Raw genomic sequence first — 26,050 nt, 5'->3', positions numbered from 1 at the left:
GATCTACAAGGAGGGAAAACAGTACACCTCTCTGAACAGTGTCTGGGAGGCTGTGGTTGCTGCTGCACGCAATGTTGATGGTGAACATATCAAAACACTGACAGAATCCATGGATGGCAGGCTTTTGAGTGTCCTTGCAAAGAAAGGTGGCTATATTGGTCACTGATTTGTTTTTGTTTTGTTTTTGAATGTCAGAAATGTATATTTGTGAATGTTGAGATGTTATATTGGTTTCACTGGTAATAATAAATAATTGAAATGGGTATATATTTGTTTTTTGTTATGTTGCCTAATAATTATGCACAGTAATAGTCACCTGCACACACAGATATCCCCCTAACATAGCTAAAACTAAAAACAAACTAAAAACTACTTCCAAAAATATTCAGCTTTGATATTAATGAGTTTTTTGGGTTCATTGAGTACATGGTTGTTGTTCAATAATAAAAATAATCCTCAAAAATACAACTTGCCTAATAATTCTGCACTCCCTGTATAGTTTCTTCATGACATTAATAAAACAGTTATTTTTGTTCCACTTAACAAATGGTTAATAGGTGAGTATGGTGGGAGTTGACACGTACCGTCCAAAATATTGCGTTGCAATGTGGTCCCGTCTCAGTCTGCCTTGATTAGCTAGACTCCTATCCCCATGATGGCGATGTGGTTGTTCTTGCTCTTCATCATCAGGATCTGGGTCTGCAGGGGTGAGAGGTAGCCCACGTCGGGTGGCTATGTTGTGGAGGATGGCGCATGCGACTACAATTTTGAAAGCGGTAATGGGGGTGTATTGGAGGGCACCTCCACTGCGGTGGAGGCATCTGAATCTTGCCTTCAGCAGTCCGAAGGTGCGCTCGATCAGGTTCCTGGTCCTCTTATGCGCACTGTTGTATTGCCTCTCTGATTCAGTTCTGGGTGTTAAAAACGGAGTCATGATCCAAGGCCTGAGAGCATATGCACTGTCACCTGTTGGGCACAAAAGTACACTGTTAGGAAGTCCAGATAGTCGTGCACAGTGACCTGTGTGTATGTCTGCAAGTGTCTGTGGCTCTACCTAGGAGGTAACCGTCTCCAAATTACCCACGTTCCAGGCGTTGATGTATCCCACTATGCCTAAAAATGTATGAGTCATGGGTACTGCCAGGAAACTTAGCTACGATGTCCGTGATGACATAATGGGCATCACAAACAACCTGTATGTTGAGTGAGTGGGTACACTTCCTGTTGCGGAAAATGTGTTCCAGATTAGCAGGGGGGCATATTTGAATATGTGTCCCATCTACACACCCTATGACATGAGGAAAGTGGGCAATGCGGTAAAAGTCCAGCTTGGTGCTGTTAATTTCTGCCTCATTCCTTGGTAAGTATATGAACTGAGACCTGTGCGCTACTAAGGCATCTAGGAATGCCCTGAGGAACCTTGACACTGCACTTTGGGATACCCCACCTGCCACGGCAATGACCCCCTGATGGCTCCCTGAGGCCAAGAGGTGCAGTGCGCCTAGTACTTGCACATGCGTAGGGATGGCGCAGCCACGCAGAGTCTTGTGTTCTAGATGTGGTTTTAGTAATTCTATCAATTCTAGAATGGCAGCGCTGCTAAGGCGGTATTTATCATAGATCTCCTCTTCAGTTTGCTGGAAAAGGTTCTGCCTTGTTCTATATATCTTCTCCTGTCTGTGGCCCCTCCTCCTCCTCTGCTGGGCTGCGTAGACTCTCCTCCTCACTGCTATCAGGTATATGTCCGCCATCTTGAGTAACCCAGATGCCTTCTGGGTCTCCTTTTATACTTTGGTAATGGTTACCACCTGCTCTGAGTTAGTGGTAAATGCGACTTGCAAACTGTTTTTTTTGCGACTAGTCGCAATTTGCGAGTTGCAATTGCCTATGGGTTGCGACTCGCAAATTGCGACTCGCAAATTGCGGGTCGCAAAAGGGGGTCGCAACGGATGCGACTCGCAAACGGGTCCCATCGCTTTTTGCGAGTCGGAAATTGTTTTTTTGCATCCCATTTCCGATTTTGCACTGTCGCAAATTGCGATTCGGCCCGTTTGCGAGTCGCAAACGTTTGCTACATCTGGCCCAAAGTTATTTTTTCCTTTCTTTTGTCCATATCAATAAATAAATGAATGAGTATCCCAGCAGAAAGAGGGGGGAGATCAGTGTTAATAGTATAAAATAGGTAATGTAAGAGGGCTGGTTCAATTAAATAAATATACAAATGTATATGTCTACAGCCACATAATAGATTATTATTTCATTAGATTACCACAAAAATATTGGATAGTAAGAGCATTATAAATATATATAAAAATGTGATTATGCATTATTCACATTCATATAAATATAAATGTAAATATAAATATGCACATAATTATAAATATAAAGATATCCGTGGTTTCAGCAAAATACGACGGCAATTGTCATTTGAACAGCGGTGAGATTTTGTTTCCGTGACTCTTTATTTGCTGTTTTATGCTGCCTATGACTCACTGTGGGAGGCTCGTGAATTCTGAATAACTTGAAGAGTATCCATAATATGTTGATCACCTGTATGGCTTATGTATCGGAGCCGTTACTTGACTGTTAACTGCTATTTTCAGACGCCGTGAAGTTTCGGCAAATACATTACAGCTGAAAAATCGCGTAACTTGTGGTTTTTGATTGTTTCTGGTTACCGCTTGGAATCTCTACGATTTTAAAACCAATAAGTTGTGACTGCGATGTGGAAAAGGTTGTCTTATTTCAACATAGTATAACGGCAATTGATAACAAAATAACGGTGATATTCTACCTGATAATTTCGAACTTCGGTTTCTGTTCTCTGTATTTATTCAATTATCACCCGGGAACGGGTAAGATTTTTTGATTGGTGGAGACTTACTATCAGTTACTGAAAGTTGTTACTAATTAATTTTGGTAACCACATTGTTTTTATGTCTCCTTTTGAAACCGGCTCCAAGTTTTCAGGAATTATTCAGGAACTTTTGTATGAACCTTTTTGTATGAGCAATTAGACCTAACGAACTGTGCCCTTTCAGAGACACAATAGAATTCCTAAGAAGGCATAGAATATTTAATTCTATCTGAAGAGTCATAGCAAGGGGAACTGGGTACTTTACCTAGGGGAATTCGTTTGAAGGATACTTTTTTATATTTATTAGTTGTATAGTTTTCTTTTCTTCTTTTTTCACTTTTTTTTTTTCTTCACTTTTTTCTTTCACTTGGATTTGGCAATAGGTGTATAACATGGAGGATGATACAGACAATGAGAGGAAATTAGCTGCTCAAGCATTGTTTGCAAAGACCACTATTAAAGGAAAATTACTTGGAAATGTTTCAGGATGTAACAACGATTTAAATACATTGTTACATAAATTGGAAAAATTATGCAAACAAGAAATATCAAAATGGTGGGAAGCCGCTTCTTTACAGAACTATATTGATCAAGATATGGTTCCGAGAGGATTGAGAATTTTCATTACACCATCATATGAATCATCCAATCCTGAAATGCTAAAAGAATGGGCAGAAAACTCGGCAATGAGTTCTAAACACATGCTTGAAATCTTGGTAAAATATGCATGGCGTGACAGAGAAACTTTGTTAATAGACATTAAAAGAATAAAAGAGGATCTTTCTTCTAGGCCTGAAAAAGAAATTATTTCTCGTTTTCTTGAAACAATGAAGATCAAATTGAAAAAATATGAAGATGAAATAAAGATCAAAAAGCAACAAAAACGTCATAGGGATATAGGAGACTATGAAAGTGGTAGAATCCTGACATTTAGTAGAAAGTATGATCATCTGTACAAACCAGGATCCAATTATTCTACACCAGTGGATCAGCCCTCAACCTCTGAAAGTGAGTTGGAAAGTACAAGAGAAATTGACTCCTTAAGCTCAACAGATAGTGAAATGTCTAATGTCGAAATTACCAACAAGCCGGCTACTTTTTTAGACGAGTATCGCCTGCTGCGACGCGGCAGGCAGGTCCCATACAAACAGAAAGGGGAGGGACCGAATTACAGAGGCAGAACAATGGGCCGAAGAGGAAGACGAGCCGGAGCCAGAAGAGGAGAGAGAGATCTAGAATTTGCAACAAGAAGAGATCAAAGTCTGGAGCAAATGGGAAAAACAATAAGAGGCTCCAATGTATCGACATAATGGATAACGAGATGGTGAATAAGACTATTATCAACTTATCAGATCATCAGTTAACTGAAGAAGATAAAAAAAACATTAAGTCTCGGCCTTTCGTTCTGCCCTACTGCACGTTTTAACTATGCAGAAACTCGGATAAATTTGTTTAAATTTATCACAAAACTAAAACTAAAAAAGTGGTTCAAATTGAAAGGAAATACTGATAAGTGTTTGGAATCATCTATGTTCAGTGACAGTAATGAACATGCTTTATCTATTAGTGATGTTGATACTCTAGTAACTCTTCACGAACTAGAACAAGATCAAAGTGCCCGGATTGATGGAAAGAATTTGTATCAGACTTTAGATGATTTGGGGATTTTATATGATTGTACAGTTCTCTCGGGCTTTAAACCTAAGTCGAAATTTTTCCTGAATATGAATCATGACAACATTGACACCTTCTATGATATGGTAGTTCAAGGGTTGACACATTTTCGACACCATACATGGTTTAAACCTAGATGCAACAACAATATGACATACAAACAAAGTGAAAGTATTAGATCATTGGCAGAAGATGGTGATACTATCATCTGTCCGGCTAATAAGGGAGGAAATATAGTACTTTGGAAGAGACAAAGATATGTTGATGAGGTGATGCGACAATTGAGTGACACACAATTCTACAGGGTTGTGACTAGAGATGTATATACAAACAGCATTACAGGGATTTGGAATCTCCTAACTGAGTCGAAGGATAAGGGCCTTCTGCTATGGGAGGAGTATTGTTTCCTGAAAAAGGATTTTCCCAAGTTACCTTTACTATACATCCTCCCTAAAATTCACAAAGACCGAGATAATCCTCCGGGGAGACCTATAGTTTCTTCATGTGGTAACGTATTGGAAAATGTGTCCAAATATGTGGACTTTTTTTTGAGGGAGTTTGTCATGAATCTACCCTCGTATGTTCAAGATACTAAAGACTTCCTAGGTAAATTGGAAGGTATTATTTGGGAAGAAGATTTTTTACTCATATCCTTAGATGTGAACTCTCTATATACCATCATTGATCATGAAAAAGGTATACAAGCATGTAGACATTTCCTGCATACAAGGTCTCTCAGATATTTAGCACATACAGATATGATTATGAAAATGATAAAATACTGCCTGACTAACAATATCTTTCTATTTGACGACAAGCTTTATAAACAAGTACTTGGGACTGCAATGGGAACTTGCTTTGCTCCCAGTTTTGACTGTCTGTTTTTAGGTTTATGGGAAGAAGAGATTCTTAAAGATGAAGACAAATACCCAGAAATAAATCAGGCCATATTATGGCTCAGATACATTGATGACCTTTTCATAATTTGGAAAGGATCTGAGAGTGAGGCTTTACGATTTATTGAAAGACTCAATGAAAATGAGTGTAATATCAGATTAACATACAACATCAGCCGCTCTTCAATTGAATTTTTGGATACTAGAATCAAAATCAAAGATAAGATGATCCACACTGAACTTTTTTGTAAAATCACAGCAGGTAATAGCTTATTGCATGCTAACAGCGGACATCCAGACAAATTGAAATGGAGTATCCCCTATGGTGAACTACTGCGGGCTAAAAGAATTAGCAATACAGATGAGGCATTTGAACAAGAACAGAGAGAGATGATAATAAGATTTAAGCAAAGGGGCTACCCGGATTGGGTAATCAAAAAAGCTACAGAAAAAATCAAGAAAGTAGAAAGAATTCAGACTCTCTTTGACAATACAGTCAGAGTGGAAAATGGGAACAGTGAAAACATCAGGTTGGTCTTAACCTATAATGAAGACACTACTCAGAAAAAAAAGATCTTCTCTAAACATTGGAATATCTTGAAGTGTGACCCTGTTATTGGCAAAGAGATTCAAAAGTGGCCTCTGATCACTTATAGAAGAGGATGTAATCTTCATGATATGTTGAGATCAAATGATGTCACTCCTATCTCTCAAATAAAGGAACATCATGTACAGGGATTTTTTCTGTGTGGCCACTGTAAAGCCTGCCGCAATAGTGTGATTAGGAAAGAATACCCCACTAATAAACCTGGGATGATGAGACAAATCAAGCAGTTTCTAACATGCAGTACTCCTTTTACTATCTACTTATTAGAATGTCCTTGTCATCTGTGCTATGTAGGCAGTACAAAACATGGTGTGAAGAAATGGATTCTTGAACATATGCGTGCGATCACATCTAAGGATTTACATTATCCTGTAGCCAGACATTTTCAAGATTTCCATAACTCTGACATTACTTTACTATCCTACTTTGGTATTGAACATGTGCCATCACACCACAGAGGTGGTAATAGAGAGTTAACTTTACGTAAAAAAGAATCCAAATATATTGTGGATTTAGAAACTAAGACACCAAGAGGACTGAATATTGGGGAAGAACTTAATACTCACCTGTTTGATGATTAATGAATTTATTAGAATATGAGGAATTATTGCAGTAATTATTTATATTGTGAGCAGCATTGTCTTTCTAATTAGTTTTTAGTCTATTTTATTTCACTTTAGTTATGTTTTCTTAAAATGGAGGAGTCCGGATAGTTTTGTGATTCCGGTTTCTATTTATCTTTCACAGGGATATTGGTTACACAAAAACTGTGATAAGTTTCTTTTCACAATTCAACTGTGATTCTGAATGGAAAAGGTGTCCTATGCAGAAAGAAAAAATATTGGCATTGTTCAGTATTTTAGGAGTATAGTATCATAGGTAGAAAAAGGTAGAGATAAATATATATACATTATGTGTGAATTGAGCGAAATTTATGACTTAAAGGTGATACCTTAAAAAATGACATTTTCCTTAAAATCGATATATATTGTGGTTAGAAAAATGATATTTTTTTCAAAAAGTGATCTGTCTTAAAATGATGTCTCTTAGAAATGATTTTTATTGGTATATGGAGCCATAGTCATACTTATATTTTATATCTTTATATTTATAATTATGTGCATATTTATATTTATGTTTATGGTTACATTTATATTTATATGAATGTGAATAATGCATAATCACATTTTTATATATATTTATAATGCTCTTACTATCCAATAATTTTGTGGTAATCTAATGAAATCATAATCTATTATGTGGCTGTAGACATATACATTTGTATATTTATTTAATTGAACCAGCCCTCTTACATTACCTATTTTGTACTATTAACACTGATCTCCCCCCTCTTTCTGCTGGGATACTCATTCATGTATTTATTGTTATGTACAAAAGAAAGGAAAAAATAACTTAGTCTTGTTTCTATGGTGATGTTAAATTGGTATTTAAAGGGATGCATATGGGTTAAACTATACACGTGATCAAGGCTGCTTGTCAGCCGAAACGCGTTGTGTGTTGAATAAACACTTCTGCTTTTGAATTCCTGAGCGTGAGTTTTCTCTTTGGAGAGTTTGGATTTATGATATATATATATATATATATGTATATATATATATATATATATGTTCGATGGCATGTGTAGATGTGTAGCAGCAGATACACATGCTATGCACTGTTCCTGCCATCTAGTGTTGGGCTCGGAGTGTTGCAAGTTATTTTTCTTTGAAGAAGTCTTTTCGAGTCACGGGACCGAGTGACTCCTCCCTTTCGGCTCCATTGCGCATGAGCATCGACTCCATCTTAGATTGTTTTCTTTCCGCCATCGGGTTCGGACGTGTTCCTCTTCGCTCCATGATTCGAATCTGGAAAGTATTAAAATCATCGAAAATACGTCAGTATTGTTGGGTTCGGGAAAGATCTTCTATCGATACATCGGCACCGACGAGACACCCGCTTCGCTGGCCCTTCGGGGCTTCCGCGCCCATCCGAGGCCTGGTTGGCCCAACCACACCCGTCGTCAAAGCCTCATGAACCTGACCCCCTTCCGTTTCTGTCCGACGTGCCACACTAAGTATCCATACACAGACCAGCATCGGGTCTGTAATCTGTGTCTGTCACCGGAGCACAGAGAGGATACTTGCGAGGCATGTAAGGCCTTTCAGTCGAAAAAAAGACCTTAAGAGATCGGAGGGCGAGACTCTTGCAGATGGCGTCAAAATCGTCTCAACACCTTGACGTTGAAGAGGAGGAGATGGCTATCTCCATCCAGGGATCGGAATCAGACGACTCCGACGGATACCGACCGCCGACAGCGGGCCAAAAAGTGAGTACGCCTGCCCCAACCCAACCCCAAAGTCAGCCGAAAAAACAAAAGGCCTCGGAGATGCCACTGCCTGAAGGCAATGGCTCGACCCATAAAAAAAGTGGTGACCAAGCAACACCGAAGAAGGCCAAGTTTGTGCCGAAGTCTTCCGACTCGAGTCGAGAAACCGGTGTCGAAAAAAGTCGACATCGCCTGGTCGAAGCCACTAAGCCTCGAAAGAGCCTTTCGGAGCCGAGGCCAACCATTACCATGGGCATTTCGGTGCCGAGAAAACTGGCTTCGGAGCCGAAAAAGGCCTCTTATACAGAGGAGCATGGGCTCTCCAAACAACTGAAGGAGAGACACAGGTTTGAAGAGGAGCTGGATGTTGAATAGTTTGATCAAAATCAACCAAGAATACAGATCCAGAAGGATACTGGAAGGATTCAAACTGCCCCTCCTCTCAAATTTAAGAGAAAATTGGCTTTTCAAGCACAGACAGAGACTGAAACTGATCAGCCAAGAGCAAAAGTGGCTAGAGAGAAGTCACCAACCCGCCATTTCTCCACAGAAATATCGCCACCACATTCGCCACAAAGGACAGGGTCACCATATGGCACGCCAACTGCACAGTCACCCACACATACTGTGCAAACACAGGATGATGTAGATACCTGGGACCCCTACGATCCCCCGGTTTCCGACAACACCCCCGAGTGCTACCCCTCAAAACCATCTCCTCCAGAGGATAGCACCTCTTATACCCAAGTCTTGGCCAGGGCTGCGACATTCCATAATGTCACTATGCACTCGGAACCATTGGAGGATGACTTCCTTTTCAATAACCTGGCTTCTACGCATGCGTCATACCAAAGCCTACCAATGCTACCAGGCATGCTTAAGCATGCACAGCAAGTCTTTCAAGAGCCGGTCAAAGGAAGAGCCATCACACCGCAGGTGGAAAACAGTACAAACCTCCCCGGTCGGACCCCGTGTTCATTGCGCAGCAGCTCCCACCGGACACTGTAGTGGTTGGGGCCGCAAGGAAACGTGCAAACTCGCAATCATCGGGAGATGCACCTCCTCCTGATAAAGAAAGCCGCAAGCTTGACGCAGCGGGAAAGAGGGCGGCATCACAAGCTGCCAGTCAATGGCGTATTGCTAATTCACAGGCACTCCTCGCTCGTTACGACCGAGCTCACTGGGATGAAATGAATGATATCATTCAGCTTCTACCTAAAGAGTATCAGAAACGGGCTCAACAGGTGGTAGAGGAAGGACAAGCCATCTCCAACAACCAGATCTGTTCTGCACTGGACTCCGCTGACACTGCTGCAAGAACTGTAAACACGGCAGTTACAATCAGGAGACTTGCTTGGTTACGAAGTTCAGGATTCAAATCTGAAATACAGCAGGCAGTATTAAACATGCTGTTTAATCAGCAGCAACTGTTTGGGCCGGAAGTGGACACAGCCATCGAAAAGATGAAGAAGGACACTGACACAGCCAAAGCCATGGGCGCGCTCTACTCTTCCCAGTATAGGGGGACATTTAGAAAACCACAATTTAGGGGAGGTTTTATACAGCAACCTTCAGAGGCATCCACCTCTCAAACAAAACCCACCTACCAGTCCCAATACCAGAGAGGGGGGTTTTGCGGATCATTCAGGGGACAATTCCCAAGATCAAGGGGAAAGTTTCAGCCTACCAAGCAGGCCCCCAACAACAAACAGTGACTCCAATGTCACACTTCCCCAACACACATCACCAGTAGGGGGAAGATTAACACTTTACCACAAACACTGGTCAGACATAACCACGGACACATGGGTTCTATCAATTATCCTACATGGTTACTGCATAGAGTTCACACATTTCCCTCCAGATGTTCCCCCAAAAGCGCACAAACTGTCGGCACAACATCTAGAACTATTACAAATAGAGTTGCAAGTACTATTAACAAAACAAGCCATAGAACTAGTACCTCACCGCCAAAAAGGAACAGGGGTTTATTCTCTATATTTCCTTATTCCCAAAAAAGACAAAACACTAAGACCAATATTAGATCTCAGGACATTAAACCTCTTCATCAAATTAGAACATTTCCACATAGTCACACTACAAGATGTAGTTCCGTTACTGAAACATGGAGAATACATGGCAACATTGGATCTAAAAGATGCATATTTCCACATACCCATCCATCTATCTCACAGAAAATACCTCAGACTTGTCATACAGGGCAAACACTATCAATTCAAGGTACTGCCCTTCGGGATAACAGCAGCACCCAGAGTATTTACAAAATGCCTCGCTGTAGTAGCAGCTTATATAAGGAGACTTCACATGCACGTATTCCCATATCTCGACGATTGGCTAATAAAAGCCAACACTCGACACCGGTGTCAAGATCACACACAGTATGTAATAGATACCCTACACAGACTAGGCTTCTCTATAAATTACCAAAAATCTCACTTGCAACCATCCCAAATACAACAATACTTGGGAGCAACACTCAACACACAAAAAGCAATTGCCACTCCAAGTCCACAGAGAGTTCAATCATTTCAAACTATGGTGTCAAACATACAACCAAATCACCAGTACACAGTCCGATTTGTCCTGAGGATCTTAGGCATGATGGCATCATGCATCGCTATTGTCCCAAACACACGGCTACACATGCAGTCTTTACAGCAGGGTCTAGCAAAACAATGGACGCAGGCACAGGGTCAACTTCAGGATCTAGTGTTGATAGACCACCAGACACACTTTTCGCTTCAATGGTAAAACCCTGTACATTTAAACAAAGGGCGGCCATTTCAAGACCCAGTGCCTCACGCCATTCTCACAACAGATGCTTCAATGATTGGGTGGGGAGCACACCTCAACAATCACAATATACAAAGACAATGGGACAATCAACAAAAACAACTACACATAGATCACTTAGAACTGCTAGCGGTCTCCCTAGCACTAAGAGCCTTTCAACCACTCATAGTCCACAAACAAATTCTTGTCAAGACAGACAATATGACAACAATGTATTATCTAAACAAACAGGGGACACACACTCATCACAACTATGCCTCATAGCACAAAATATTTGGCATTGGGCAATTCACAACAACATTTGCCTGATAGCGCAATACATACCAGGCATTCACAATCAGTTAGCCGACAATCTCAGTCGAGATCACCATCAAACTCACGAGTGGGAAATACATCCCCAGATTCTACAAGAATACTTTTACTGCTGGGGAACACCAGACATAGATCTGTTTGTGACAAAACAAAACTCAAAATGCCAAAACTTCACATCCAGGTACCCACACCCTCAGTCCAAGGGCAATGCTCTATGGATCAATTGGTCAGGGATATTTGCTTATGCTTTTCCCCCTCTCCCACTCATTCCTTTCCTAGTCAACAAACTGAGCCAAAACAAACTCAAACTAATACTCCTAGCATCAACGTGGGCTCGCCAACCGTGGTACACAACACGGTTGGACTTCTCAGTAGTACCTCACATCAAACTCCCAAACAGACCAGATCTGTTAACACAACACAAACAGATCAGACACCCCAATCCAGCATCGCTCAATCTAGCAATCTGGCTTCTGAAGTCTTAGAATTTGGCTATCTAAACCTTTCAATGAGTGTATGGAAGTCATTAAACAAGCAAGAAAACCGACAACAAGGCATTGTTATGCTAATAAATGGAAAAGGTTTGTTTTCTACTGCCAAGCAAACCAAATCACACCGTTAGATGCCTCCATACAAAACATTGTGAGTTATTTACTACACCTACAGAAAGCAAATCTCTCTTTCTCATCCATCAAAATTCATCTCTCTGCAATCTCTGCTTACCTGCAGATTAAACATACAAAGTCACTTTTTAGAATCCCAGTCATTAAAGCCTTTATTGAAGGACTAAAAAGGATCATACCTCCAAGAATCCCACCAGTGCCCTCGTGGAATCTTAATATTGCACTTACACGACTCATGGGCCCACCTTTTGAACCCATGCATTCTTGCCAAATCCAGTTATTAACTTGGAAGGTAGCATTTCTAATAGCCATCACTTCACTACGAAGAGTTAGCGAACTACAGGCGTTCACTATCGAAGAACCATTTATACAAGTACACAAACATAAAGTGGTTCTCCGCACAAATCCAAAATTTCTGCCAAAAGTCATCTCACCGTTTCATCTAAACCAAACTGTAGAGCTCCCAGTCTTCTTCCCACAGCCAGACTCAGTAGCAGAAAGAGCACTGCATACATTAGACATAAAGAGAGCGCTAATGTATTACATAGACAGAACAAAACCATTTAGTAAAACTAAGCAATTGTTCGTTGCTTTCCAAAAACCCCATGTTGGTAACCCTATATCCAAACAGGGCATAGCCAGTAGGATAGTCAAATGCATACAAACCTGTTACCTCAAAGCTAAAAGAGAGTTACCCATTACACCAAAGGCACACACCACTAGAAAGAAAGGAGCAACAATGGCCTTTCTAGGTAACATACCAATGACAGAGATTTGTAAGGCAGCCACTTGGTCTACACCTCATACGTTTACCAAACACTACTGTGTAGATGTGTTAGCAACACAACAAGCCACAGTAGGACAGGCTATACTAAGAACATTATTTCAAACGACTTCAACTCCTACAGGCTGACCACCGCTTTGGGGAGGATTACTGCTTTGTAGTCTATGCACAGCATGTGTATCTGCAGCTACACATGCCATTGAACGGAAAATGTCACTTACCCAGTGTACATCTGTTCGAGGCATGTTCCGCTGCAGATTCACATGCGCCCTCCCACCTCCCCGGGAGCCTGTAGCCGTTTAAGTTGCAATTAAAATTGTATATATGTAAACAAACATTCCTTTAGCACAAACTATGTACATATATATCTATTCTATTGCATGGACATCTTTAGTATTCTCAATCTACCACTCCTACCTCACCCTATGCGGGAAAACAATCTAAGATGTCGGCAATGCCCATGCGCTATGGAGCCGAAAGGGAGGAGTCACTCGGTCCTGTGACTCGAAAAGACTTCTTTGAAGAAAAACAACTTGTAACACTCCGAGCCCAACACTAGATGGCAGGAACAGTGCACAGCATCTGAATCTGCAGAGGAACATGCCACGAACAGATGTACACTGGGTAAGTGACATTTTCCATATAAATATATGTCATTTTTATTTTTAGAGTCGTAAGCGTTGCATATGTGTGGGTACCAGACATCCCTTTGACATATAGATGTTCACCGTCCAAGCACGTTATGTTGCCTATATATAAAAGCTTTCACGATCCAGACATTTTTGTAACCTGATGTCAATTTAAATATTTTGAGGCTCTTGAGAGTAATTCATGTTTCTGGTTTATTTAACCCAAAAATGTGTTTTCACTGCGATGGCTAGAGTGCTGAGAGCTACATCGATACTGCACAACTGTTTGCCTGGAGAATGGAATTCCATCCTGAAGAATGCACCAGCATTCTAAATAATCCTTAATTAATCTGTCTGTCTTTTTCTCCAGAATAAATCATTATCAGCAAAGGCTTCAGTCCCTTTACTTCAAAAAGAAGTTTGCTGAGCGGGTGGCTGAAGTCAAGCCCAAAGTTGAAGGTAAAGGTCATTTTAGTTTATTACTTCATTGTGGGTTCTTAGGATGTGAGCAGAAGGTGGATAGCAGATATTTGGTCAGCTGGCTTGCTGTAGAGCATCCAGGTCTTAGTATGCTCGCTCATAGTAACTTGGATTGTGAAAGAAGCAATTTTTTTTGCAGCACCTGGTGCAACCATATCATTTTATTTAAGATGTCTTTATTGTGCTATTGCAACATAAAAATATTGTAGCACTTTACAAAGAACAACAAGAAATACATAGAATTAGAATTCTAGTGAAACTGAGGGCACATGGGAGGGTGGTAAGGGGAGACAAAGAAGAAGGGGGTTACAAGGAACAGAAGTAAGGGGGGTAGATAAATATTGATCCTCAATATTACTGCCAAACATATATAGAACTGGCATTTAAGCCCAATTCTGATTATAAGTATCAGATATGGGTTCCGGTGGCAAATTAGTGACCACAAGTTGCAAAAGAGGGTGTTAGGCTGAACCATGACCTAAGACATTGGAGGATATCTGTACTTTGAAAGTAGGTCCCAAAGAGTTGAGTCTTTAGGCTTTTCTCAGGTGAAGAGACAGTGAGTTCCAGGAGCCAGCAGTAGTTTCTAATAAAAGGTGGATATGATTTTTGTGGTTTCCGGGTAGATAGAACTCTTTATTTCCAGATTATTTGGGATGGATAAGAGATCGGCTAGATAGCCAGGTATTCCTTGGTGTCGGGCGTTGTTGGCGTGACAGCATATTTTGAACCTCATTCTCGCCTCTACTCGAAGTCAGTGAAGTTCCCTGTTTTTTCTCCATAATGAAGTGAACTATGGATTGGAAATCAGTTTTTAGAGGGAATAGCGTGGATGCCGGTATGCAAGGTAGTGTGGCATTAATGTAGTCTGTTCTGTATATTGTGAGAGGGTGGGATGCAGTTCTTAGATGTTTACAGTAAAGTACATGTTTTATTTTCTTTAGCTGATGGCGATGGAAGTTGGATGATTTGCACTAACTTATGTGCATAGTGAGTGAAGTGTCCACAGTGAATCCTAGCGTTTTGACCGTTGCGTTAGGTGTTGGGAAAAAGCTGAACTCCGTTCCGGGATCACAGAGCAGTCAACTTTAATGTTGGATTTGTGGGTTAGTAGCAACAGCTCAATCTTTCAGGGTTCTATTTAGGACATTGTGCATTCATTCAGTTATGTATTGCCCTTAAACAGCTTAATAGAGTGGATACTGTTGATTGATGGCAGTTTTATGTACAGTTGTGTGCTTCGTGCTTATATTCTGTAGTAACAATCTTAGTGGTTCCCTGTGGAAATTGAAAAGGATTGGTGAGAGCAGGGAGCCGTGAGACACTTCTCAGACTACCTTCCCTGGCTGAGATGTGTAGTTTCACAGTTTTAACCTTTCTCTACCTTTCAAGAAGGATGTGAACCGATTTTGAACGTTCTCTACTGTCGGGACCACTGTGACCATGGCCACATAGTGAAGTAGGACTCTAGATAGCTCCAGCTTTTACCAAGACGTTGTTGATTGTGTTCTGGTGCAGAGATTTATAACCAAAGGACAACTTTGTGTTGTTAATCTGAATAAAGCAAGTCTCTAGATTGTTGCCATTGGATCCGGTGACATTGTGACCATCCTGAATGCATTGTGGTTTCACCGTTGTTTATGCTGTCTTTAAAGTTATTTTTAGACTAACTGTGATGCTTAGATTTAAAGCACCACAAGCCTGCTCATTTGTGTCTTGTTGTTGCCTCATTCTATGGTGTCACAGCTTCCTAGAGGTAGAAAGGTAGGATATCTCCTGTAATATACAACTTAGTTGGTAATTTGACAATGGTTAAAGAGTGGCTAGTAACCCCTCTTAAGCCATGCATGTCTGTGTTCATTATAGGCCCATTTTAGTCCTCAAGCTTTTTTTCATATCTGACTCTTTGGCAGATGTAAAGATCACAGAGGTGTCTGTGTAATTCCATATCACAAACAAGAACCTGAACGAAATAGCTATGTTTTAAAAGGAAATTATGGAGAGGTTTCTGGAACATTTTGTAAAATAGGAGATATTGAATTTTGCCTTCCAAACCAGCAGTCTCTTGTTCTTACAACAGGACTAGAGGAGAGTCACAGCTGATGTGTCCACAAACATTATGTCAACTACCTCTAGGGACTCTGCTTTGTCCAGATAGGGAGAACACAGGGTTTAAAAAAATCTTGATTATATATTATGTATAACAACCCTGTTGTCAAACATTCTAAGTAATAGCCAGGATAGTCTCAGGCCCAGTGCCTTGTTTGCTTGAACCTGCTTTCATAGTGTTAAATGGGTCCGATGTTGCTTTGCAAAGACCTTGCTGTTTTTCAAACAATACAGATGCAATATAAGTGCATCACATGCAATCAATACATTTTTCCATGAAATCCTCATCAAATAAACCAAATGAAACTCCATTTGGAATCCCCAACATCATTGTTTTTCTATCAATCACCACCACCTGCGGCCCCCACGTTTGCTGCAGGTATAGTTGTCTCTTTTTGGACGCCAGAGTTTTTTTTTATGTATGTTGTACTAGTATCCCACAAACCTAGCCAAAACCCGACAGAGCCGATGCAGTTCCAGGTAAAGTACCTCTAGACCTGTACACCTCAATAAACACATTTGTTTCCCCCCAAATCACTGTGCAAGTTTCCTGGCTCATTTTGGTGTTTTTGAAGGGGTGGCGGTTTGCTGGGCTACTGTGAATGCTTTATAAGGCATAGAACACGGTAGGAAAGGGGTGGGCTGCATTGCAGCCAACCTCGGTATTCCTTGCCCTTGTATAGGAACTAATCCTTGAGCCTTGTTACTTTATATGATCACAGTTCTCCTTGGTGAATTTCAGTTTTCTAAAACATGGAATAGGTCTACATTGGCTTACCTAGTCCCAGTCACAGTATCTGTCCTCGATATTTTTTCTTTGAGATAGGACCATCTTTAAAGGGGGTCACATCGAACAATGCAATGGGCAGTTCTAAGCCCAGTGAAAGGCTACCTGTGACTGGCCTCCAACTGGCAGGACATTTGATAACTTCCATTCTGAAAAACACTGCTGCTCCCATTACGATTTGTTGCATTACGAACATTTTATAGCACATTTGTGCCGTTCGTACAGCATTGTACTGTGTGATGTCCACCAGTAGAATCTTGTATATATGTATGTCTAATTCTGTAGCGCAAATGAACTTTCCCCAAACAATAGCATACCACTGTACAAGATGAAAGACGAGCATAAAGTCAACGGGTTATAGGGTAGGTAGCTGGTTCGTGGACTGTTAATGCATTGTGATGCATTTTTCTATAAAAGAGGTGCATCGTCACTCTTTGCTTGATTGGAGCGGCATTTGGGGCTGTCTTGATGGTCTAGTGGTTGTGTCAAGAACAACCAAAGATAGTGAGCTTGTCTTCAAGATACTTTAGGGTTCTGGTTGTGCTTGCTTTGTAAATGATACAGCTGGTTTTGAAGGTGGCACAGCCAGTAAGGGGACCCACTGGAGTTCATCAGAATGGGGATGACGAGATCATATTCCATCATAACCTGGATGAAATGTACTGCTTCATGTAAAATGCCCATAATGGGTGTCAGTGCGGAGTCTGTGAGGCCGTGAAGCAGCACGTTACCACCATACAAATGCAAGACTAGGAGGGTGTCAATAGCTAGGAGGGCTTGAACAGCAGTTCTGAAGTAGGTTTCTGGAAGAAAGTTTCACTTAGATCTAGCTACTCTCACTGCCTGCAGTCACATACATGCTCCCTCTAGAAAGTACAAAGTACTTAGTATAGCAAACAGTATGACATTTTCTTTTTATTCATCTGGCGCAGAATATTCAGCTTTGTTTTAAACAGAAAGTGAAGTTTGTTTCCCTTGTTTAAACTGAAGGTTCACCTAGAAAAATATGTCCTATGGTTTTGATTTATCTCTCTTTAACTAGTTCGAAATTCTGTAAAACCACTTTGTACCAGTGTTTGTGTGATTTACTAAAGAAGCACTCTGTTCAGGGCATGTGTGACTGTAGATACACATGCTTAGCATAATTCCGCCATCTAGTGTTGGGCTTGGATGTGTGCAAGCTGTTTTACTTGAAAGAAAGTCTTTGGAGTCACGACGCATAGTACTTACTCCTCATGCTGGTAATAGGTAATACACATGGTCATTAAGTCCATTGTTAGATTGTTTTCTTCCGTTGTCTGGTTCGGACTTGTGCTCCTCTGCTCCATTTCGATACCTTTGTTCTTCTTTTGTCTAAACTTTACACTTGGTATTATTTTTGATTGCGGTTCTTCTCACTTCCTATCGTTTGCGCATCAACCTCATCGGAGCGGTTCGACTGCTGCCGTCGTGGGTCTTCGCCCTTCGGGTCAAACTTCATCTTCCATGTTCTGTACACAACTGGTGATGCAATGTACACCTTTATGCTTCTGCACTCTATGCCACACCAAGTATCCACACATTGATCTCCATCAGGTGTGTAACTTGTGCCTCTCACTGGATCACCAGGAAACCACCTGCGAAGACTGCAAGTCCTTTCGGTCCAAGAAGACGCTGAAGGATCGACTATCTCAAAGACTCTGGATGTCCCACCACAGCACTGAGGATACACCAGACCTCTTCGGAAATGAAGACCCTCAAGAGGAGGCCCATGCTTTGGTGTCAGCAGCAGACGAGGGCTACTTTTCGCTCGAATACAGATTGGGCTCCAAGCTCGAGATGCATGACATTATGCTGGGCCAAACCTGTAAGTGCATTCCCCTCTTCACCTCAGCCCCAACTCCAACAAGCCATACCAAAGGGTCTGGACCGAACAAAATCTTCTCTTGGGCCACCACTGCCCTCGGGCCTTCGTCCGCACTGAGCAGCTTTACTGGAAACATCCAGCCCTTGCTCAGCGCCAAAAAAACAGCACAAGACGCTCAAACTGACTCCCGTGTCATCAGAGTTAATCCGAATATCAGATTGGAGACGGTCAGCACAGAAACACCTCCACCTCAGCGCCGAAATTGACCACAGACCCAAGACCTTAGGCATTGAAACCCTCGCCATAGAAAAAATCAGCATCGAAAGCCTCAACTTTGAAGGTTGCACCTTTGCAAAACAGTCAATCCAGAAACTGTGAAACCTGTGCTCGAACTGATGCAGGAGGACATTGACTTACGCCAAAAACACCTATTTTTTCACCCGGACCCTGGTCATATCCTGGCAAGACCGCCGCAAACTACTGCCAGCAAAAAGACCACTTATGAAGAGGCTTTGGCCACACCTATACCACCAAAGCAAAGGGAAAAGGCTGACAAGGCTACTAGCCCTGTGCATACCATTACACCACCACCACCTGTTGCACCACCTTCACCCCCTGCACCAGCAACATATTCCCAGAGGAGTCTACTCATTCTTTTAGGGGAGATGGGGATGGTGTAGGCCTGTACTCCATGCCACCACATGACGACCCATGGGACTAATGACACAGACCCACCTACTGATACGCACCTTGACCTTTACCCGGCAAAGAGTCTCCACCAGACGTCACCAATACCTACCACAATATCATAGGTAGGGCGCCTGCATATCACAAGGTTCAGCTGTTTACAGAACCACTAGAAGATAACTTTTTATTTGCGACCATCTACTCTAGCCAGCACTCTGCGCAATCTTTGCCAATGCTTAAAGGCATGCTAAGACACTGTTGACATCTTTAAAGACCCAGTTAAGGCACATTTGATTACTCCAGTAGTCAAAAAGAAGTATAAACCTTCCCCCACGGATCTTTCGTACATTGGAGAACAATTCCCTCCTGACTTTCTAGTGGTCGCCACTGCGAGGAAGAGAACAAACTCGCAGACATCTGGTGAGGCCCCTCCACCAGATAAAGAAAGTGAAAAATTAGATGCTGTGGGAAAAGGATGGCTGCTCAATCTGCCAACCGATAGAGAAGTGTGAACTCCTTTGGTCTCCTTTCCCATTATGACAGGGCTCATTGGGACGAGAGAGAGAGGCTCCTCCAACACCACTCTGAGGAACATAAAAAGAGGGTTTAGGAGATTGCCTTGGAGGTTGAACTAATTGCCAGCGCTTCCATTTGCTGCGCCCATGATGCACCAGACACAGCAGCAAGAGGCATTAATTCAAGCGTGCTCCTCAGATGGCACGCCAGGGTTATGGTTTCAGCATTTAAACCTGAGGTGCAATAACACATCCTCGTACTGCGTTTTGATGGTGAACACCCATTTTTGCCTCAAGTAGACACTACTAGAGAATAAAGAAAGACAGTGAGATGGCCAAAGCTGTTGGCGTGTTACAGACACCTTCACAACGCAGCTCCATTCACCACTCCTCCTATCCTGGAGCAACAAAATTCACCTCCATAGATCCTTTCATGTCTTGCCAACATCCCTAGCCACACAGCGCTTCACCCCAGGATACTACAGGGGCTCCTATAAGAACAACAGTTCCAGTGGTAAGAGCAGGGTGGTTTCACCAAACCCTGACTTGCTAACCATTCCCCCGGATCACACAACACCTGTCAGGGGTTGACTGCAAAGGTTCTTTCCCGCATGGTGGAACATCACCTCCCACAAGTTGGGGTTGGATATTATCCAACATGGTTATTGTCTGGAGCTCTTTTCCACACATTTCACATTGCAAATACAAACTCTCAACAGACCATCAACAGGTGCTCAAGGAAGAAGTTCACGCACATCTCAAAAAAGATGCTATAGAACCAGTGGCTACACACCAACAAGGCACAGGGATTTCAGAGCAATTTCACATGGTCACTCTTCAGGATGTCATTCTGTTACTAAAACAAAACAACTTCATGGCAGAACTCGATCTGAAGGACACCCATTTCCATACTCCTAATCACCTTCTCCCGATCCATAGCTGATACCTCAGGTTCAAAATAAAAAGAAACATTTTCAATTCAAGGTGTGCCACTTTGGGGTCACAGCTGCACCCAGGGTTTTCACCAAATGCCTTGCAGTAATAGGGCAAAACACACGTTTTTCCATATTTAGATGATTGGCTCATCAAAAGCGCAACTCGTCAACAATTCTTCCATCACACTCGAGCCACCATAAATCTACTTAATCAGTTAGGCTTTCCATCACTGCAGTCAAATCCCACCTCCAGCCCCTTCAAGCACTACCCTACTTGGAGCCATCCTCGACTCACAACGAGAGATAGCTTACTCCAGTGCCGAATGGATTCAATCCTTCCAGACACTCATTCCACAGTTCCAGCCTCACCAACAGGGAACAGTGAGAACAGTCATGCATTTCCTCAGTGTGATGGTTTCATGCATAGCCATAGTACCTCATTTCAGACTCAACATGCATCCGTTGCAGGAGTGCTTAGCGCACCAATGGGCTTGAGCGGAGGCTCAGTTTCAATAGTGTTGGAACACCAACAATCTCCTCAAAGGATGGCTGTTCCTAGACACAGTTCCGCAGAGAACCATAACAACAGAGGCCTTCCTCCCGGGCTGAGGAGTGCATTCACAAGATCTCACTGTCCAGGGATGCTGGACACTCGGCCAGAGATATCTCCAGTTCAGTCACCTGGAGTTGCCAGCTGTTCATCTAGCGCTCAAAGCGTTTCTTCCTCACCTGATTCACAAGATAGTCCTGATCAAAACAGACAACATGACCGCCATGTATCATCTCCAAAAGCAAAGAAATACCAGCTCCCCCAGCTGACCTATCTAGCCCAGAACATTTGGAGGTGGGGTCTTCAATACAACATTTACCTGTTAGCAGAATACCTTCCGGAAGCAGACAACAACTTTGCAGATCTCCTCAGCAGGAGCCGCCAACAAGTCCATGATTGGGGACTCCACCCACAAGTCCTCCTCCCATATTTCCAGTATTGGGGACACCCACAAGAAGACCTCTTTGCCACTGCAGAAAATGCTAAATGTCAAAGCTTCGTCTCCAGGCCCCCACAGTCCACAGGCTCGCTCAACGCACTATGAATGAGTTGGCCAGGGATATTTGTTCACCCTTTTCCACCTCTCCCACTGCTTCCATTTGTGGTTCACAAACATTGGCAGACATCGATCACCCTCATCCTAGTGGCTCCTACATAGGTGTGGCATCCATTGTTCACCACACTCCTAGAACTCTATGCAGTTCCCCACGAGGTACTGCCTAACAGGCAGGACATTCTCACGCAGAACCATGGAGAAATCAGACACCCGACCCCCCGTCCCTCAACCTTGTGATGTGGCTCCCAAAGTGCTAGAGTTCAGTTATTTGAACCTACCACAACCTTATATGGACATTTTTAAAGAAGCACAAAGACCCACTGCTTGTGCTTGTTATGCAGCAAAGTGGAAACGATTTTCCACTACTATCATTCCTAACAAATTGGTCCTTTACAACCCAGTGTTCAAGATATTGTTCTGTATTTCACTTGCATCCCTCCCGTCTAGCCTTTACATCTATAAGGTTGCACCTAGCGGCAGTAGCCAAATATTTGAAAAACAGACAACATACTTCCTTATTCAGGATGCCAGTTGTTAAAGCCTTCCTAGAAGGTTTTAAAAAGGTAATTCCACTTAAAGTGCCACTAGCGTCGTCCTGGAATCTCAACAGTGTGCGGATGAGGTTAATAGGCCCTCCATTTCAACCCCTCCATCCCTGCCCCCTCCAGTTCTTATCTTGGAAAGTATAATTCCTAGTGGCCATCACATCACTCAGATGTCTCAGTGAGTTTGACATTAACCTTAGAAGAACCATTCTTCCAAATACTTACAGATACGGTGGTATTCTGTACCAATCCTAAATTTCTTCCTAAGGTGGTACTTCAGTTCCACATTAATCAATATATAAAATTACCAGTATTTTTTCCACAACTTAACTCAGTTGTGGAAAGGCCTCTGCACACCTTAGATGATAAACAAGCCCTTATGTCATGTATTGATAGAACCAAAATATTTAGAAACAACTTTGTTGCATTCTCTAAATCATACAAAGAGTAGCCATTTCTAAATCGAGCACTGCACATTGGATTGTAAATGTATCTAAACATGTTGTGCAAAAGCTAAAAGACTGTTATGTATACCTCCTAGAACTCACTCCTCTCCAAAAAGGAGCCTATACGGCCTTCCTAAGAAATATACCTATGGCTGACATATGTAAAGCAGCTACTTGGTCTACACCACATACATTTACAAAGCACTGCATAGATGTACTGGTCCTCCAACAAGTCAATGTCGGTCAGGCAGTTCTGCATATTTTATTCCAAACTGCTGTAACCAATACAGGCTAGCCATCTCCTGTGGAGGAAATCTGCGTTTGTCTATGCTAAGCATGTGAATCTACAGCCACACATGCTTCAAATGGAAAATGTAACTTGCCCTGTAAGCATCTGTTCATGACATGTAGTGCTGTAGATTCATGTGTGTCCACCCTCTTCCTCTGACACCTGTTTGTTGCAGTTACTTTCATAAATTATCGCAGATTATTTCAGCATGGACATCGTGTTATACTACACTATACTTCACATTCCATACTCTCCCACCTTGCAACATTGGACTTGATGACCATGCTTATTACCAGCAAGAGGAGGAGTCACAATACTTTGTGGCTCGAAAGACTTTCTTAGAATAAAAACAACTTGCACACATCAGACCCCAACACTAGATGGCAGGATTATGCTAAATATGTGAATCTACAACACTACATGCCAAGAACAGATGCTTACTGGGTAAGTAACATTTTCCTTTTGAATTAAAGATATACCTTAAAAATCTACAGATATATTGTCCGTTTTGTTAATATTATAGCTTTAGAAAGTCTAGTTTTTGACTACACAGAGTAGTTGTCTCAGCAGATGTTTTACTTTAAACATGCCTCCATGAGTAACATAATTTTAGCATGGTATTTAGAATATATTTTTTGTTGTCCTACTATAAATCTTTTTTCTTTTTCCTATGAAGCAATATGTTTGGCTTCAAAGGAGGTACTGCAGAGTAAAAGCCTGAAGCAGTTGTTGGAGATTGTTCTGGCGTTTGGGAACTACATGAATAAAGGCCAGAGAGGGAACGCTTACGGGTTCAAAATCTCCAGCTTAAACAAGATTGCAGACACCAAATCTAGCATTGACAAGTAAGCACAAGTTTTTTTTTTTTTTCAAAAGAGTTAAGCCCTAAAGCTATGTGCAGTGAAGAAGTATCATGCATTAGAATGCAGACATGTTTAACCATTTGTTTTTTGATGTAGTGGATACGAGGATAAAATGTGGTTAATCCAATTAAAGAAGAATGGTTTATGATATGTCCCTGTTACCACCGCCAAAAGGTACATCTGACCTTTTACCACCAATGTGTTGAGTTACATGTGCCTTTACAAGCTAAACTATGAAGTTTGTGATAACTGGCACCAGAACCTCTCCCCTTGTGCTCTAGATACCTTTCACACAATTTCATACTGGTAAGTTGCAACACCCAGCCTGTACACCATTTTTTTGTGATCAGTACATGCCACTGAGCAATCTAGTTGGACCAAGATTACTCATAGATCCCACTCTGAGTGGCCAAGTTGTAAGGTGCACTAGGCGCATAATATGCAAGGCTGCAACATGACAGCAGGACAACAAAAGCACCAAAGAGGAGTATGAGGCACAAAAAGTGATAAAGAGCTACAAATACAGAGGGACAGATATAACAATCGCATGAAGAGTATACAGGGAGTTTTAAAATGTGGAAAATCCAAAAAAGACATGTATAGCACCGAGTGACGAGAAGAATACACTTGAAGCAATCCAGCCAGGAAAATCTTAAATAGGTGACACATTTCAGTGGTTTATTAACTAATTACGTATTTGATAAAAACAGTTCTGAAGTTCTAAACAAGATTGTTTACTCATTCAAAAATCCATTTTACGTGCTACTTTTAAATGTAAGTTGTATTATATTTTAACTTCAGAATATTATCGGACAGTCGGCTGTCCTTTAGGTGGTTTAGAATTTTACATTCATGGGATATTACTTTCGGCCTTTCCTCCTTTTTGTTGTTGTAATTTTTCACACATTATGCAGTCACTAAAAGTTAACAGTTTAATGCATCCTTGTAGCTTTTATATAATAGATGTCAGCAATGTCAAGCTGTAGCATGCAGTGGGGACAACAATGGGAAATGAGGAATCTCCTCTTTACCAGAGGAGAATGTGTCAACCAGGTTACTGGGATACCAGAACATCAGTGTTTACGGGGCTCTAATTGCATCAATTTGAGTTGTACACTGCAGATGCCCTGAGGCTACTGGATCCCAAACTGGATAGCCAAGTACTCCTCTACAGCACTAGAGGCACTCAGGGTAGCGAGAGCAGACCAAGGCTTATTCCAGGAGATGAGGTAGTTTAGTCATTCAGAATACAGTTTATACCATAATACAAGCTAATAAGATCAATGTTCAGTCAGTGCTTTACTTTATAAAAGAAATGTACTGTAATACACACAAGAAAAATAAACTACACATAAAATTAAGATCTACAATGAAATCCAGAAGTCCCTACAACCACTTGGGGCAGAGTTCGGACCACAAACACTATTATAGCGCCAAGCACTATGAAAACTGTTAATATTGAATTTTCAGTCCATGTTGCACAGGGTTACTCTTTAGAGCTAGAGTAATGATACTAATGCCTGTATTCCATCGATTTGGTTTCAGAAGTTGATATGAAGGCAAATGTTCCTGGTGCACCCGCTGTCCATAGCAACAGAAGTGTGAAAACTTACTTGGTGAGGACACTGCTCTGGTGGTGGCATTGGTCTGTTAGGGATGTCTGGTGTCTTGCTACTCTTACTGCAGTCCCACTAATCCAGTAGCCAATGAGCTAGCTGTAGGAGGGTAGTTGCTGGCCAGGGAATCGGTCCCACCTGCTACCCACAGATGACACAAAAAGGGTGTAGCTTGTACCACATGTCACACTAGTTGCAGTCCAGATTTTCAAATACCAGAACACCCACTGGGGACAATGCTACTCGATGCTAGCGCAGGACATGCAGTTACAAGGCTAGAGGCTATGCAAGTCCTGGGCAAGGG

The 26,050-nt window shown here is 41.8% G+C and overlaps 1 protein-coding gene across 4 annotated transcripts in view; it reads left to right on the top strand.

Annotated features, from left to right (window-relative positions):
* The window catches only part of DAAM1 (dishevelled associated activator of morphogenesis 1), a 633,974-nt gene that overhangs the window by 532,945 nt on the left and 74,979 nt on the right, over positions 1–26,050 (top strand). For all 4 annotated transcript variants that reach the window (XM_069207027.1, XM_069207028.1, XM_069207029.1 and 1 more), the window contains 2 exons: positions 13,893–13,981; positions 23,944–24,112. In XM_069207027.1, coding sequence (XP_069063128.1) covers positions 13,893–13,981; positions 23,944–24,112 — 258 coding nt within the window. The remainder of the gene's footprint in view (positions 1–13,892; positions 13,982–23,943; positions 24,113–26,050) is intronic.

This window comes from Pleurodeles waltl, chromosome 9, assembly GCF_031143425.1.
Source record: "Pleurodeles waltl isolate 20211129_DDA chromosome 9, aPleWal1.hap1.20221129, whole genome shotgun sequence".
Classification (NCBI taxonomy): Eukaryota; Metazoa; Chordata; class Amphibia; order Caudata; family Salamandridae; genus Pleurodeles; species Pleurodeles waltl.
This window is presented reverse-complemented; position numbering and strand designations above follow the sequence as displayed.